The sequence below is a fragment of the Vulpes vulpes genome, chromosome 1 (assembly GCF_048418805.1).
Source record: "Vulpes vulpes isolate BD-2025 chromosome 1, VulVul3, whole genome shotgun sequence".
NCBI classification, from domain to species: Eukaryota; Metazoa; Chordata; class Mammalia; order Carnivora; family Canidae; genus Vulpes; species Vulpes vulpes.
Genome location: NC_132780.1, coordinates 84,820,991 through 84,838,259, shown reverse-complemented (window position 1 = coordinate 84,838,259; position 17,269 = coordinate 84,820,991). Strand labels below are relative to the sequence as shown.

The 17,269-nt window shown below is 37.7% G+C and overlaps 1 protein-coding gene across 5 annotated transcripts in view; it reads right to left on the bottom strand.

The window, feature by feature from the left end:
* Positions 1 to 367: 367 nt before the first annotated feature.
* EPM2A (EPM2A glucan phosphatase, laforin) overlaps positions 368 to 17,269 on the bottom strand; it is a 112,014-nt gene continuing 95,112 nt past the window's right edge. For all 5 annotated transcript variants that reach the window (XM_072719008.1, XM_072719027.1, XM_072719036.1 and 2 more), the window contains one exon: positions 368 to 17,019. In XM_072719008.1, the coding sequence (XP_072575109.1) occupies positions 16,742 to 17,019 (278 nt within the window). In that variant the 3' untranslated portion in view covers positions 368 to 16,741. The remainder of the gene's footprint in view (positions 17,020 to 17,269) is intronic.

Genomic DNA, 17,269 nt, shown 5'->3' with positions numbered 1-17,269 from the left:
GGGCAGAGAGCACACAGGACTCAGAGTTCTGTGTACACACAAGGTGAGGCATGCACACACACACACACACACATACACACCTTCCAAAGCTAGAAAAAGTATCAGAATTAAACTATTTCATTAATGCCTCTTCCATAATATTTTCTTTTGTAAAATGACTACTTTCTGTACTCACAGGAAAAATTGCTTTGTTAACCCCTGGCACTCGTTGCACATGTATTCCCCCCTCAGAAGCAGTTTAAGATCTTGACAAATGGGAGGAAATATTCATTTAACTCCTTAGTTGGTCATCTCTCTTTTCCAGAGGTACAAAGGAAGAAAAAAGCACAATCAACACATTTTTAAACAACAGTCAGTACAGAAGAAGTGCTTCTTCAAGGGCCCATTTAAGTTTAATGTATTTTGAGAAAGCCATACACAGTTGAAGAAATACATACGAGTGTGCCACCAAGAAAACAGAAAAACAAGTTACTCTCAGAATGAGCATCTAAGAGCCAGCTTGCCTCACAAGCTAAGTACCTCCATTTCAGGATAAACAACAAGCATCTAATTAACTCAAATATCTAATTGCTCTAACTGAACAGGCAGCAAATTATGTCAAAGGGAAGAAATTAAACAGCAGGGGAAATAGGGAGAAAATAACTCAGGAGATTATTTATTTGAGAAATACAATCATATTCACAAGTATCCTTCTCTTTAATGTACTTGGCCGAGATGTCATCACAGTAAACAGTTCTTGTTTTAGGAAACAGTAAAAGCAATCAACGTCTTCCAAGGGGAGGGCAGGAGTGGTATTTAGGAGGAAGGCTAGGTAACTAGTACAATCCTGGCATGTCTGATATACTTCCCTAGAGTAGTGCTCTGAGTCAGTTAATTTGATTTGACTTCATACTTTGCTCAAAGTTAAAATAATAAATGGAGAGGCAAGGGTCAATATACCTCATCTAACAACAGTCCAAGAATTGTCAGCCAATAAGCTAGAACTGGTTTCAAGAGTCATCAAATTCAAATTTGTTTCACTGACAGATTGAATTTTTGTCACACATTTTTGTCACATAAAGAATTCTGAATAAATATCTTACATGGAAAGTACATGGAGAAGATAATTTACACTCAATCAAGCCAGTTACTTAAACCCTACATGATTTCAGAGGCTGACTGCTGTGGCAAAGATGGCCATTTCATCTCTACTTGTTATGATCCTGCTTGTCTTTTAAAGTTCTTCTCATTGGGGACACCTGCATGGCTCAGCAGTTGAGCATCTGCCTTGGGCCTCAGGACGTGATCCTGGAGTCCTGGGATCAAGTCCCACATCAGGCTCCCCATGGGGAGCCTGCTTCTCCCTCTGCCTGTGTGTCTCTTCCTCCCTCTGTGTGTGTTTCTCATGAATAAATAAATAAAAATATTTTTTAAAAGAAAGAAAAAAGTTCTTCTCATTGGATAAACTAACCTCAGCTCACTCAATTTGGCCTCAGACAAGTTATTGAAGGATTCCCGACACACATAACGTGAAACCCTCTACAAAGATACAGAATGTTCACACTTATTTAGGCTGCACATTCTCTTTATCCTGTCTTCTCTAACATCACTTGGAAGCCGTAAGAGCTGAGTGAGTATTCAGTTTTCTCTTTGAACATCAAAGGAGTTTTGCGCTTTCCTCCCATGTCCTTTAGTTGTCTTGGTAAATGTTAATTTGTAGCTTTTACTGTTCAAGAAAAAAGAGGAAACTGAAAGTTGACCTAAATCAATAAAAATTTGAAGCATCGATTCTTATCTATGAAAAAGATCTCAGAAGTCATATGATCAAATTTTCCATCTAGTAATCAGTCCTCTTTAAAACATTTTTGGAGGGAAATTTTTCAACTTCTGGTTTAAACTAATTTAGTGATGGGAAGCTCATTATCTCACAAAGCAATCTGTTTTACCATCTTCCAATTCTATTTAGAAAGTCCTGTCTCAAAGGAAGAGGAAAGTTACCACCCTATAACTCCTGTCCATGGATCTTACTTCTGCTCTCTGGAACAGCAAGTGCTTATTTATACCAATCTCTCAAATATTTAAAGGTATTATTTCTTTCTATAGTCTCTTTTTCTCCAAGTGAATCTTCCTAAGCTCCTTTCCATATATTTTGATAAGTACATCCACTGAACAAAGCCACCATGATTGCTAAGTGAGTGAAGTCCCACCCAACACCTGGAAGACAGTAAGCATTTGCATGATTGTTCAAAATTTGGAAGTGATAGTACAAAAAGATCTGAGTCTTGTTTTCTCTATCTATACTTTGGAAGAAATCAGAAGTCCTTTTTGGAAAATTGTCTAATCTGGAAATGTCAATATCCTACTTCAAAGTTGTCAGAACTGAAGATAATCCTTCAATTGATTAGTAGTCAGAGAAAGAGTTTTGCATTTTTTGTGGTCAGGACCTGAGCACTCCTTGTTTGTATGTTTTTGTGTGTAACAAATCAGCTGTCATTTTGTCAGTCTTCTTAGCAGCAAAAAATAAAAATAAAAAAAAAATAGCTGGCTCATTTAAATAACCTAGATTGTTTTCACTTGAACAACCACTAATCCAGGTTTCTCCCTTCTGTATTTTTGCAAAATACTTTATTGATAACATTTCTACCATGAGCCACGGGAAGACTGACTCTGGACTAAAATGTGGATTTAGTTTATGTGTCCTTTATTTCTGTCACTAAAAATGATGATCAAAATTATATATCATAGGTCAAAAGTCCTTTTTTGTGATCTGAAAAAGAGACCACTGAGAGAGAAGATATATTCTGTACAAACCACAGCTATTTTTGTGAAAGTAATGCTTGGCGAAAGAAAATTGGCAAATGCTTCAAACTAAACTAGGACATTTGCTTAGGACATTTCAAAATCATCTTGCAGAAGAAATATGTTTTATATCATTTGTTATTCCTTATGCATATCTAGGACCACTTAGATATATAAATAATAAAATAAATAAATTTTCTTTGTACACAACTCCTACCCCTGCTTGCCAGTGACTGTAGGTAGGGTTCCTTTATCAATCTGGTTTGTGTATGTAATGATCCAGTATCTCCCAAAGAGTGTCACTTCCATTTTCTCATCATCAGCTTCATACATTGAAAATACTCAGGGTGCCTGTGTGGCTCAGTCAGTTGAGTGTGTTTGACTCTTGATCTCAGCTCAGGTCTTGATCTCAGGGTCATGAGTTTAAGCCCCACATTGGGCTCCTCACTGGGCATGGAGCCTACTTGAAAAACAAAAACTCACTAGGTATTATATGTAAGTGATGAATCACTAAGTTCTACTCCTCAATCTAATATTACACTATATATTAATTAATTGGAATTTAAATAAAAACTTGAAAAATAAATAAATAAATAACTTGAAACTAAATAAACAAAAAGACTTAAATTTTTTCTGTGTACAGAAATATAAATCTTTTCAAGGAATGAGTTAATTTTTTATTATCCTTGGAGGAAATAATATAAGTAGGGAAAAAATCAAAACTTGGTGCTAACTTTAAAAGAAAATACCGACGATGTAATGACACTCACTATAGAGTCTGCAGTTTTCTCTGGAAGAGAGCATTCCACTACTCAGACACCAAAAATGTAATAGGTCACTAGGTTTGCCTAACCTTTTAGCTGTGGGCTTTATTTATGACTTTCTGAGGCCTACAGCTGTTTATATGCTCAACAATATATATGAAGGAAGAACAGGTGGTCACAACAGATTATTTACTCCCTGGATTATAAAAGAAATTATAGAAACTAGGCAAATTGTTGGATTAGTTGGAAAATACATTCCTTCATCTGTAAAATTCTAGATGTGCAGGAAACTTATGATGATGACCTAAATTCTAGCTCATCATCTTGCTCAGTCATGAGAATGCATCTATCAATCAAATTAACACATAAGTATGGAGACATTCTATAAGTTTGAGACACTGCTCTGATATTTGTGTCCATGAAGTGAAGGATAAAGGACAATACTATTTTCAGAGTATCTTTGTTTCCAAAAGTTAGAATTTTACCCTGAAAAATTTATGACATTTCACCTGTTTTTTTTTACATTTGCACCAATAGTATTCATAATGTAAGCCTCTCTGTGGTGCAGGTGCTTCAATATGGCACTATTTCTTATATAAAATATGATTTTGATATTGCAAAATATGCATATATCCACCCCTACAGATAGAAACAAGGGTTGGACTGAATATGACAAAATGTTAATAGTGTTTGTCTCTTGGTTATTCCTTTTTCGTTTCTTTTATTTTTTTAATTTTTAATATTGAAATATAGTTGATGTACAATGTTATATTAGTTTCAGGTGCACAACATAGTGATTTGACAGTTCTCTATATCATGCAACACTCACCACAATGAACGTAGTCACCATCTGTCACCATACAAAATTATCACAATATTATTGACTATATTGCTTAGGTTGTACTTTTCATATTTTCCATCCTCGTGACTTATTTATTGTATGACCGAAAGTTTGTACCTCTTAATCTTCTTCACCCATTTTACCCATTGCCCATCCCTCCTTCTTCATTTTTATTTAAATTCCAGTTAGTTAACATACAGTGTAATATTAGTTTCAGAGATTCCCCTCCCTTCTGGCAACCATCACTTTGTTCTATTTATGATTCTGTTTCCATTTTTTTGTTTGTTCATTTGTTTTGTTTTTTTAAATTCCACATATAAGTGAAATCATACGGTGTGTGTCTTTCTTTCACTTATTTCACTTAACATAATACCCTCTGGGTTCCAACCATATTTTCATAAATGACAAGATCTCATTCTTTTTTTGTGGTTGAGTAATATTCCATTCTATATATATGTATACCACATCTTCTTCATCCATACATCTATGGATGGACACTTAGGTCACTTTCATAGCTTAGCTATGGTACATAATGCTACAATAGCCACAAGGTGCATATCTTTCAGAATTATTGTTTTTAGTTTCTGTGGGTAAATACCCAGTGGTGGCATTACTGGACCATATGGTATTTCTACTTTTAGTTTTTTGAAGAATCTCCTTACTATTATCCACAGTGGCTGTGCCAATTTATATTCCTACCAAGAGTACACAAGTGTTCCCCTTTCTTCACATCCTTGCCAACACTTGTTATTTCTTGTCATTTTGAGTTTAGCCATTCTGACTGGTGTGAAGCAGTATCTCATTGTAGTTTTGCTTTGCATTTCCTTGATGATTTGTGATGTTAAACAACCTTTCATGTGTCTTTTGGCCATCTGTATGTCTTCTTTGAAAGAATGTCTATTCAGGTCATCTGCCCACTTTTTAAATTGGATTGTTCCGTTTTTTGGTATTGAGCTCTTTATATATTTGGGATATTAACCCTTTATCAGATATATCATTTGCAAATATCTTGTCTCAATCAGTAGGTTTTTCATTTTGTTGGTGGTTTCCTTTGCTGTGAAAAAGCTTTTTATTTTTTTTTGTAGTCCCAACAGTTTATTTTTGTTTTTCTCTTGCCTAAGGAGATATCTAGAAAAATGCTGCTATGGCGGATGTCAAAGAAATTACTGCCTATGCTTTCCTTTAGGAGTTTTATGGCTTCAGGTCTCACATTTAGGTCTTTAATCCATTTGGAGTTTATTATTTTGTATGGTGCTAGGAAGAGGTTTGATTTCATTCTTTGCACATAGCTGTCGAATTTTCCCAATACCATTTATTGTTAAAGGCTGTTTTGCCCCTTGTATATTCTTTCCTCCTTTGTCATAGATTAATTGACCATATAAACATGGGTTTGTTTTGGGGGTCTCTATACTATTCATTGATCTATTTGCTTATTTTCTGTGCTAATATCACACTATTTTCATTACAACAGCTTTGCAGATATCTTAATAATTGGGATTGCGATGCTTCTGGCTCTGTTCTTCTTTCTTAAAATTGCTTTGGCTATTTGGAGTCTTTTATGGTGGTTCCATACAAATCTTAGGATTATTTGTTCTAATTCTGTGAAAAATACTATTGCTATTTTGAGAGAAATTGCTTTGAATCTATAGACTGCATGGCAAGTATTTTATTTGTGTATTTATTTGTACCTCTCTTTCTCCAAAAGGAATTAAGTATGATATTTTATAATGGATCAAACAATGTAGCAAAATGAAAATAAAATTTGAAATAAGAAAATGATGCAATGGGGTAAAAATGGATAGAAATACAAGGCAGGTCAAGGAGTATAGTTCAAAAACTTATACTACATGATCTCAATTGTTACTGAGAAAAGGAAAATATAATTATTAGTAACCTTCACAGTTGCCTAAAGTATTGTTTTTTATTGCTCAGGAAAATAACAACTGTGCTTAATTCCTTGGATATAAGGAAATTTCTTCCATGAGATCACTCACTGCGAAAATACCGTGCAACGTAATACAATCAATACTCTTGGTGCACATAGTAAGGCATTTCATAAGAATGTTCCTTTTGGAAGGCCATCTGTATTAGTGAATGATGGGAAACCAAAGAGGAATTGAATATAGCAACTATCAGCAACAGATTGGGTTGAAAATGCAATTCAGTATTTTATAGGATCGTGGCTTTCTGAGGTTGATATATGATATTTGTTGCGATTAAATATCATTAAATACTAGTAGTATGTAGAGAAATAGTTATTAAAACGCTCAAAATAAAAAAAAGAACAAAAGCAAGTCTTTGATAGTATTTTCATTATAAATTACCCCAATCATTAACTTACATTTTAAAAGTTTTCATGAAATGTATTCCTCATATTTCTCTTAAAGTATAAATTAGATCTGGGCACAGGATCCAAAAAAGTATTTGACTTAAAGAATATGAGAGTGTACCAAAGCCCATGTTGCTAAACACTATTTATAAGTCCTACCACTATTTATAAGTCCTATAGTGTAGTGTGTTAAGTGCTTCAAGAGCAACCAACATCCAACATAGGGTCCCATGAAAATGCCTGGGAGGAGCAAACTTGAAGACTCATGAAGATATCTCAGAGAAGATCACCTTGGAGACCCATAGGTTGAATTGAATGCTGGTCAGCCATAGATGGGAGGAAAGAGGACTGCAGGCAGAGGAAACAGTATGCGCAAAAACCAGAGAGTACAAAGGTCATAGAGCATTTAAGTAATTTGCCATCCTAAAGAGTACTCTTGGGGGACTTAGGAAAGACAAGAGAGACTGGAAGGAAAGGTGTGGTCTAGATTGTAAAGTGCCTTATATGCCACAATAAGAACTCCTTTACTTTTTCTCAAGAACAATAATAAGCAGCCATTGACAAGTATTGAACAAGGAAGAGACAGTATCATAGTTGAGTTTTAGAATCATTTCTCTGATAGCAATGTAAAAAATGATCCAGAGAGGGGTAAGGTAGAAAGATAAGTCAGAATCCCTTTAATACTGTCAGAGCTGGGATCCTTGGGTGGCGCAGCGTTTTAGCGCCTGCCTTTGGCCCAGGGAGCGATCCTGGAGACCCGGGATCCAGTCCCACGTTGGGCTCCCAGTGCGTGGAGCCTGCTTCTCCCTCTGCCTGTGTCTCTGCCTCTCTCTCTCTCTCTCTCTCTCTCACTGTGTGCCTATCATAAATAAATAAAAATTTAAAAAAAATAAATAAACTGTCAGAGCTGATAGTTGGGAGTGGACACACTTAAGAAGTATGTAGGAGGTGTATTTGAAAGAACTTGTTGAGTGATTAGAAGAGGGTGATAAATGGGAGGGAGGTGGCAAAAATGACATTCTGTTTTCTGATGTGAGCAACTGGAGAGAAGGTGCTGCCACAGTCTGCCCAACAAACACAAAAACAATAACATGAGAGATTTGGCAAAAGAAAGAAAACTTCAGTTTGTGGTATATTGACTGGAAGATGTCCAAATAAAAATGTGCAGGAAAAATTTTGATACATAGCCCTAGCCCTCAAGACAGCTTTAGAATTGAGATTGAGCTTTGGGTGTCATTAGTTTAGATGATGATTGAGAAAATTCTGATTTAAAATGGCAAATACACTATTCCTCCTGACATATGAATGGAAATCACAACCTAAAATTTGAAGTTAGAAATCCTCCTGCAACAATGAAGAGAAAGGTAAAAAGGATTACCCAGCAGATAAGATATTTCAGCATGAAAGAATGCTTTTGGAAGTGTGCTGATCAATGAACTAACTAAAGGAAAGAAAGCTGTGGCTAATGAGATGCAGAACCCCAGGGGAAGTGGATAATAATATGCTCAGAGGGACTGGGCTTAAAGTTCTCAATTATAATAAAAGTTGGGAGACATAAGAAATCAAAAGTGGATGGAGTAGTCATTGTTAGTCTGGCAGTGAAGACTATGTCCTCACAAACATTTTCTTTGCAATCTCTAATAGATTTTTTTCTTAAAAGCTAAGAACAGAAAAGGGAAAGTATATCAAAAGCATCTCATAATTATCATTATAATAATGTCAGCATGAAGGAAGGTAAAGACCAGTGAATATAAGTCAATGTCAACACTGATTACATCAGTAATCACAATAAACAGAAAAGGCTTAAGTACTTGGAACTTGTGAGGTGCTGGGCAGATATAAGCTTTGCTTGAATACCACTCTGTAAGAAATAGAGGATGCTTACCTTGTTTGTCCACAATGGGTACAAAATCTTCACTGAAATTGTCTAGACCATAAATCCACTTTTGGACTTGTCATTTAACTTTAAGAAGGCAACAACAGAATTTCTATTGAATGAAAATATATTTCATTTTCTTCAACAGCCATATAAAGCAAACTAAATTGCATTCAGTGAATTCTGAATTTTCACTAAGAACTCATGAAAGCCTTGATAGGTGTGACAATGGCAATTATCTATTCTGTTCTATTCTAGGTCCAGTTATCTATTCTTTAACCATCCATTTCCTTCTGAATTTCTCCTTTGTAATCCATACATTCTGACCCTATGCCAGACCATTTAATACTAATTGTTTACAGTTCAGGTTTTAAATGAGAGCAAACCTATTCACTGAATGCTAAGCATTATTTACTGTAGTAATATTGGCACAATCCCTGACACAATTAAAGTACAGGAATTCATCCTGTCTTTTATTTGAATGGCCCCACATATCCTGTCTGCTTCTGACTACTCTTTCAGCTGTCTACAATTCATCCTTAGTCTAATGAGAACTTCAGATTGTACTAAGCTTAAAGTCTTTTCCACATGGACAGATTCTTGGAAATCCTATCATATCCTCTAGCTACAGGAGCCCAATGCTTAACTATTCCATTCCTACTATAATGTATTTTAACCACATATTTCATGTCAACACTAAATTAATGCTGAGAAACCAAAGATAAACAAACAAAAATGATTAAGAGAGTATCTTTAAAAGGTGATAAAAGAGCTTCTCAGTACAAGGTCAATGATAGGAAATATACAAAGACATTTTTACCACACTCTGAATGACCTTACATGAGAAAAAATAACTAATTATTCAACCAAAGAATGTTTTGAATGTGAATTGTACTCGATTTTTTAATATAAATTTTATTAGAGAAGAACTTGTTCTGAGTTTATAATGTAAGTGTACAACTGGAAACACTGAACATTGTCATAGCAATCATCTTAAGTTTCTCTCATTTAAATTTCTACTTGAGAATTCTACTTTTAAATGTGCAAACCCAATTCATATGCTCAGGGGATAAGTAAGCATTCCATTTTTGAAAAGTCTATTATTTTTACTGTTTCTTCCTCTGCATACTACCTTTTTCTTCTTATTCTTTAAAAAAATCTTATTCTCAGTATAATTTCTGTCTAATGGTAGGGGAAAAGAAGTCATAAACGTCAAGCCAGCTCCATCCACTTCATTTTTTGTTAGCTTCTTGGCTAGATGTTAAGATTACCTATGTCATATAAGGCTTGGAGATTACCTGAAGGTGTAATTCTGTGGAGTGTATTTGTTTATTGCCAAGAATAAATGGAGAGAGTTTTCTCAGTATCTTCCATTTGAGGTTGGCTTTCAGCTAGCCAGATAAGAACTACTGCTTAAAGGACAATAACAAGAAATCACAAATAAATACAGGTTCTGAAGTCTAATAGATTCACTACAAATTACTTTTCTCTGTCACAAAATTTGGATTTGATTATCATTCAAGAGCTCCATCTTCCTTTCAAGAACTATCCTCTGAAACCCACTTTTAGGCACTGTCCCCAAGAGAAGCAAAATGTAAAACATATGATGTTCAAATTATATCAGAAGACAATCAGAGAAAGATAATTATCATATGATCTCATTCGTATGTGGAATTTAAGAAACAAAACAGAGGATCATTGGGAAAGAGAGGAAAAAATAAAACGAGATGAAATCAGAGAGAGAAGACAAACCATAAGAGACTCTTAATCATAGGAAACAAACTGAGGGTTGCTGGAGGGAAAAGGGGTGGAAGGATGGGGTAACTGGGTGACGGGCTTAAGGAGGTCACGTGATGGAATGAGCATTAGGTGTTATATAAGACTGATGAATCACTGAACTCTACCACTGAAGCCAATAATACATTATATGTTAATTAATTGAATTTAATAAAAAAAATTTTAAAAGAAATCAAAATGTGTTTTAATGCCACAAGTTATGACAAAAATAGATACTGTTCTTAAAACTAGAATATATGTATTGGTAGTGTACCAATGACAATGTCTTCCACTGTAAGCAATGGAAAGTACCACTCTACTGGCTCAAAACACAAAGAAGTGTCATCATCATACAAAACTAGAAGTCAAGAAAGTGGGCAGATTTCAAGGCTAACTTAATAAGGAACTCCAGCTTCCTCAGGCCCTTTCCTCTGTTGTTCTGTGTTGGCTTATTCCCAGGCTGGCAGGAAGATGGTTCCATTAGTGGGGAACACCCATCCACACACAATCACCACCAAAGGAAGGAAGAGCATCTCTTCCTATAGTTCTTTCTCCAGAGTGAAAAAACTGTACCCAGTAGCCCTCAGAAATTCTCCCAGTATCTCAGGGACCCCACAGAGAAAGTACGTGTTTTTTCTACAACTAATCTCTGTCACCAAGGAAAGGCTTATTTTTTGGCCCAAGTTTGGATTCCTGAACCAAAAATGAGGTTTTCTGTCACTATTTTTTTGCTTCCTCAGTCACACTATAAATGTGGCCTGACATCAAGCTAAACCTGTAAAAAAGGAACCTGAAGCCATCCTGGTTCCTTCTTCCAAATTGCCACTCTACTCCAACCTACCTGGGTCTTTCACTCTCCATAGACTTCAGGTAGTTGTTGTTTGTAGTCTCATGGTTTGAATTATCCTCCCCCACCCTCCACCTCCAATTCACATGCTGAAGGTCTAACTTCCAATACCTCAGAATGTGACCTTATTTGGAAAGAAGGTCTTTGCAGATGTAACTAGTTAAGATGTCATACTGGAGTAGAGTGGACCCCCTAATCCAAAGTGACTTGTATCCTTACACAAAGGGGAAATTTAGACACAGACATACACACAGGGACAACACCATATGAAGATGAAGGGAGGGGATCCCTGGGTGGCGCAGTGGTTTGGCGCCTGCCTTTGGCCCAGGGCGCGATCCTGGAGACCCGGGATTGAATCCCACATCAGGCTCCCGGTGCATGGAGCCTGCTTCTCCCTCCGCCTGTGTCTCTGCCTCTCTCTCTCTCTCTCTGTGACTATCATAAATAAACAAAAATTAAAAAAAAAAAAAAAAGAAGATGAAGGGAGAGGCCAGGGTGACACTTCCATCAACCCAAGGAATGCCAAAGATTGCCAGCAAACTAGGAGAGAGCCTAGAACATATCTCCCTCCCGCCCTGAGAGGGAAACAACCCTGCTGATACCTTGACCTCACATCCGTAGCCTTCAAGACTTAAACAGTATAATTCTGCTGCTTAAGTCACCCAATCTGTGGTATTTTAAGGTTATCCTAGCAAACCAACACATGTACTATGCCCAGACTTTATACAGGGAGGTCATTAGGAGCTTACTTCCCCAAACCAGTGGTGAAATGGTCTTACTTGCCTGAAAACAAGTTAACATTTTTCTCTATGTCTCAAGGTTTCTTACCTGCAAAATAGGGGTAAAAATGATATCATAGGATTGTTGGGAAGACAAAATAAGCTGATATGTGTAAAGCATCAGAGAACAGTCCATGGAACATGTTTGCTCCCAGTAGTTATTAGCTATTCTTGTCCTGCACTCATTGGACTATATGCCAGGCACTCTAGGTGCCTCACCAAACAAAACAGATATAAATTTTGGCATTTCTGAAGTTTACATTGTAGTGAGAGGATGCAGACAATAAAACAAATAAGCAAATTATGTAACATGTTGTCCAGTGCTAAGATCCACGAACAGAAATGAATCCGAGAAGGAGGAGAGGGAGGGCTAGGGTTGGGGATGGCATTTCTTTATAGGCTGGCCCAGAGAAGCATCATGGAGGAGGCTAGAGATTGAGCTGGTGCCCACCAGGCAGACAGAATAGCAAGTGAAAGCGCCCTGTGGTAGGAGTTGGCTTGTAACACTCAACGAGCAAGAAGGCCAATGTGGCTACAGCAGAATGAGGTGGGAGGCAGTGGGAGAAGAGGTGAGAGACAAAACAGGGGACAGGTATATATGTCCTGGAAAGGCTTACACTTGCACTCTGAATGACACGGCAGGTCAGTGGAGGTTTCGAGCATGGGAATGACATGATCTGACATGCATTTTTATAGGATCACCCTGGCCACTAGGTGAGAGTAGATTTGAGGAAGAAGAGAACAGAGAGACCAAGTTGGGATGCTGTTTCTGGAATCTAGTCAGTGGAGGAGGTAAAACATAATTAGGCTCTAGATGCTTTGACAAGAGAAGTGACCGTGTTTTCCTGATGGACTGAATGTGATGTTTGAATGAAAGGGAGGATTTAAGAATGACTCTGAGGTTCAAACCCAAACAATAGGAAGTATGTTTCCATTAAACGAATTAGGAAAGATGTTTGGAATAATGGGTTGAGGATGAAGAGGAGAGAATGAAGTTGTTATTATCATTTTCCTGACTCTTACCTTTAGTGTTTTGCCTTTATTATTAGAATGAATGAAGTAGTTACTGATATTATCCTTCCTCTTCCTATTACTGTTATTGTTGTTGTTAGAATGAATGAATTCTTTACTACAATTGTCCTTCTTCTTCCCATTACTATTATTACCATTATTATTATTGGAGTGAGGGGTAACTTAATCCACCCCTTCCTATTTATTCTCAATCCTGTCTTCTGTGGGACCTTCTTTTTTCCTTACAGGTAACAAGCCACTTGTGGTGAGCACATTCCATCCAGCTCCTCCTTTTTCTTCCCTTTTTTCTTAAACTTTTATTTATTTATTTGAGGGAGAGAGCACAAGCAGAGGGAGAAGCAGACTCCCTGAGAGTGATGCCCAACACAGGGCTTGATCCCAGCACCCCAAGATCATGCCAACTGACGCCCCCTCCACTACCCCTTTTTTTAAGATTTCATTTATTTACAACTGCTCCTTTTTCCTGATGTAATCTAGTCCCCAAAGGAAGTCAATGGCTACAGAACATGCCCCCCTCTCGGGAACATAATCTTGACTCATCCCTCACTGTCATCACACCTTCCTTCTCAATCTCCCAAGGAAACCTTTGCCTTTTCTCCCTTTGAAAATTTCACTGTCCTTTGCTTTTTTTCTCATTTTAGCCATTTTTCTTCCACTTACTTCAATTTCCATTTATCCTCACACCAATTCTTCCCCACTCTCAGAACTGGCTGTTCTTGCTCATGAATTCTGCTGTGACCCCTCAGCAAATCTGAATAAATCCCCTGACATGTCTTCCTAGCTTTTCCCTCTCCTCTGGCCCTCAATTAAAACTCTTGCTACAGGAATTGTTGCTTGGTGTCTCTGGGTGTCATTTTGCCCCTCTGTAAATATAGGAATTAACTAGATTATCTGGAAAGATCCTCAGTTATAACTTTTGAACACATTGATTCAGTGTTTTTCCTGTGTGGAAAATTTTTGCTTCCATCTAACTCATCTTCAGAGCTAAGAGAGTAATCTTTAATTATTCTCTTAGTTTCTGAGGTCCCAATCATATTTTTTTCATCATTATCTCTTAGGCAAAGCCCAAGCTTTCACTCACACCTTAAGTTGGTCAAAAGAATGTGTTTATTTTTCTAGTTATCTCCTAACATTGCACACAAAATATTTGAGGAACAATGACTCAAGTTTAAAGAAATAAACTTATTTAGACATTTCACAACCATGAGAGATTTCATGATTTTCTTTAAGAAATCTGTGACCTAAAAGTTTTGTTAATGCAAGTGACAAGCAGCTAATGGCATCATTTCTGCTTTGATTTTCTGTGACACCCTTTTGAGGTTTTCATCCTCACTTCTTTGCGGGGCCCTCACCTTTGTCTTCCTTTTGCCCTGTAACTGCCAATTTTCATCAGCGATTGAGAAAATAAGAGTGCAAGGAAAAACAATTTAGCTCAGCTGACTGCTTCTTCAAGGAAACACAGTTTGTTCTCCTAGATTTCAGACTAAGTTAATAAAAAAAAGTTTTAATCCTATAATCAGAGGTCATTTTTTAATGCTTTCATTCAGCAAAATTCCAGGTGGTTTTGAAATACACTGGACATCTATTTACTAAGAACAAGAGAGGTTATTCCAAAACATTCTTTAATAGCCCTAAATTGATTTTGCCTATCAGAGGAAAAAGGAAAATCCACCCAAAAAGGTCTTTCTATAGTAGAATTTACATAGCTGAGCTTCTTAGGCACTAAGGAAATTCTTTCTCTCTCTCTCTCTCTCTCTCTCTCTCTCTCTCTCTCTTTTCTCTCTCTCTCTCTCTCTCTCTCTCACACACACACACACACACACACACAATCGTTAGAAATATTCCATTTTTAAGATTAAGTTCTACACAACACAGTATGACCATAAATGGGTTACTTGGATATAATTGTTATCTTTAGTTATTTTTAGTAAGGGAGCTATATTTCATAATATTCCATCCTGGCTTATAAATTTAACTTTGTAAACTTGCAGGAGAAATGTGAGCTGTTTAGCATTCCCTGACAAATTAAAAGCCACCCCCAACTCCCACAGTGAAGATATCTCTGCCTCCTCTGAACTCCTCTGGAGTTCAACTTACCTTGTGTCCTCCTTAGCCCCCATACTTCCTAATCTAGATCCTTTCACATCTATCAATAAACAAGTACGGAAGAAAAAAAGGAGCAGAAAAATAAGCAGGTATTACAGTTTAATAGAAAAAGCACAGGTGCTGAATTAGACGAATCTAGCTTTGTATCTCATTTCATCTATTTCTTCACCATGTGATGCTGGGCAGTTGACTGAACTCTCTGAACTTTGGTTTTCTCTCTAGGTATCGGAGGTAATGAAACAGCCTCATAGAGTACTGTGAAGGTTAAATTAAAATTGTAAAGCGCCGGGCACATATGAAGCACCCAATAAACCTACTTCTCCTTCCTCTATTCTGGCATAGCATTCATAGTTCAGTCCTGCAGTATGGTTGATTGAACCCTGAGCTGTTTCTGGGCTGTGAGCTTTTTGAAGGCAAAGACTTGTTCATGTCTATATTTCTTATGGAACCTAGGATAGTGAGCCACATATTCTGGAGGCACAGTAACTGTGTATTGTTTTAAATTGAGGGCTGAAACAGGATAGCTTCTAAGCTGTGCAACAATTATCTACAGATTTGGGCTTTCCTAGTAGGACAGCCCCTCTCATGAGCTATGTCTCAGACCACCTAGATGTTGACACAGTCCATCATGTTTTAAATTAGGTTGCACAAAATATAACTACTTTCCTAAATTCCTTGGCAACTAATCAGAATGCTCTTCCATTTCTCACCATAGAAAGTGCTGCAGAAAAACTGACCTTACTCTAAGAGGGAGAAACACTACACTATGAATCCACTACATAATGCTGGAAAAACCGTAAGTTGTGTTGAAAGCACTGAGTCACATAAACGTGAATTTTAAACACTGGCTGGTCCCTGACTAGCCATGAGACCTTGAGCAAGCTGTCTAACCTCAATGAGCTTCAATTAAACCAAAGAAAGGGACAATAACTCTACTGTGGTTGGCACGCAGGGTTGTGGGTAGAAAAGGTGATGCCCAGGAACTGACTTGACTAAGTAGGAAGCAGGATGTCAACACAAAGTCTAGAAAGCCATCACTTTCAAGTCATGGGAGCTTCAGGCTTCTATCCATACTCCTTTCTTTGGCAACTGATCAGCTCTCATTTTATCATTTCAATTCAGCTGAACAGAAAAGCTGTGCATATGTGTGTATGTGTGTACATCAATATGCAAGTGATCAAATCTACATACCCCCCCATCTTTTGTTCTGTGTGTCACATTACAATGCAATGAGAAGGTGCAGTCATTAATTCATAATCCCAAAAATGCAGCATCTGTAAAGCCAAGGGCTGGTCTGCCTATAGGCAGCAGGAACTGCACACATTGCTTTTCTGTCCAATGCGAGAACACTGCACAGTCCAATTGCTTGTGGCTTTTTCTCGTGGGTCAGTCAGTCACAGCTTCCACTGCAAAATATTTCAAAGAAAAATACACCCCAACCAAAGCATAATAGAAAGCCAGCTCCAAACTCAAGGGGATGGGCTGTGGGAAAAGCCAAGTGAGCAGTCTTTTCAGTTCTGGTGGAATCATTGTTTCTAGGTCATTCTACTAATATCACCTAAGCAAATCGGGTTCCTAAAGAAATTGGGAGGGTAAGGAGGCAGACAGGCCACCTACACACTGCATACAGAAGAACGAACCTTCCCAAATTTCTGAAAAAAGTCTTCTTCTGCCCGGGCCAGTGCGTCTTCATCAATGTACACAGCTGGCCTTTTGGCCATGAGGAAGTACTGCACCTTCCTCAGATTCCAGCCCATCACGTACTGGAGCCAGCCACAGACGGCCGCGGTGGACCTGCCGACCCCGGCGTTGCAGTGAACGTACACGGTGTGTCCATTCTCGAGCAGCGCGTGCAGGAGACAGACGGCTTGGGGCAGCATCTGTACTCGGCCTGGGATTGAGAAAGCACAGCACATACACATGAATAATGACACCCCAATATCACCACTAATAATAACTCTTCCGGTGCCTGGTGAAATTGGTGCCGTGCAGGGAGAGGCAGGGATATTGAGCTTGCTCCATCCCCTTGGTTCAATGGAAAAGGTGAGCCGATATCAAAGCCTGCAAGAATAAAGTAGAAAGAGCACTCCAGAGGCAATGGGTCAGCTTTGAGCCTTCCTTTGCTTTTGCTTTGAGTGACT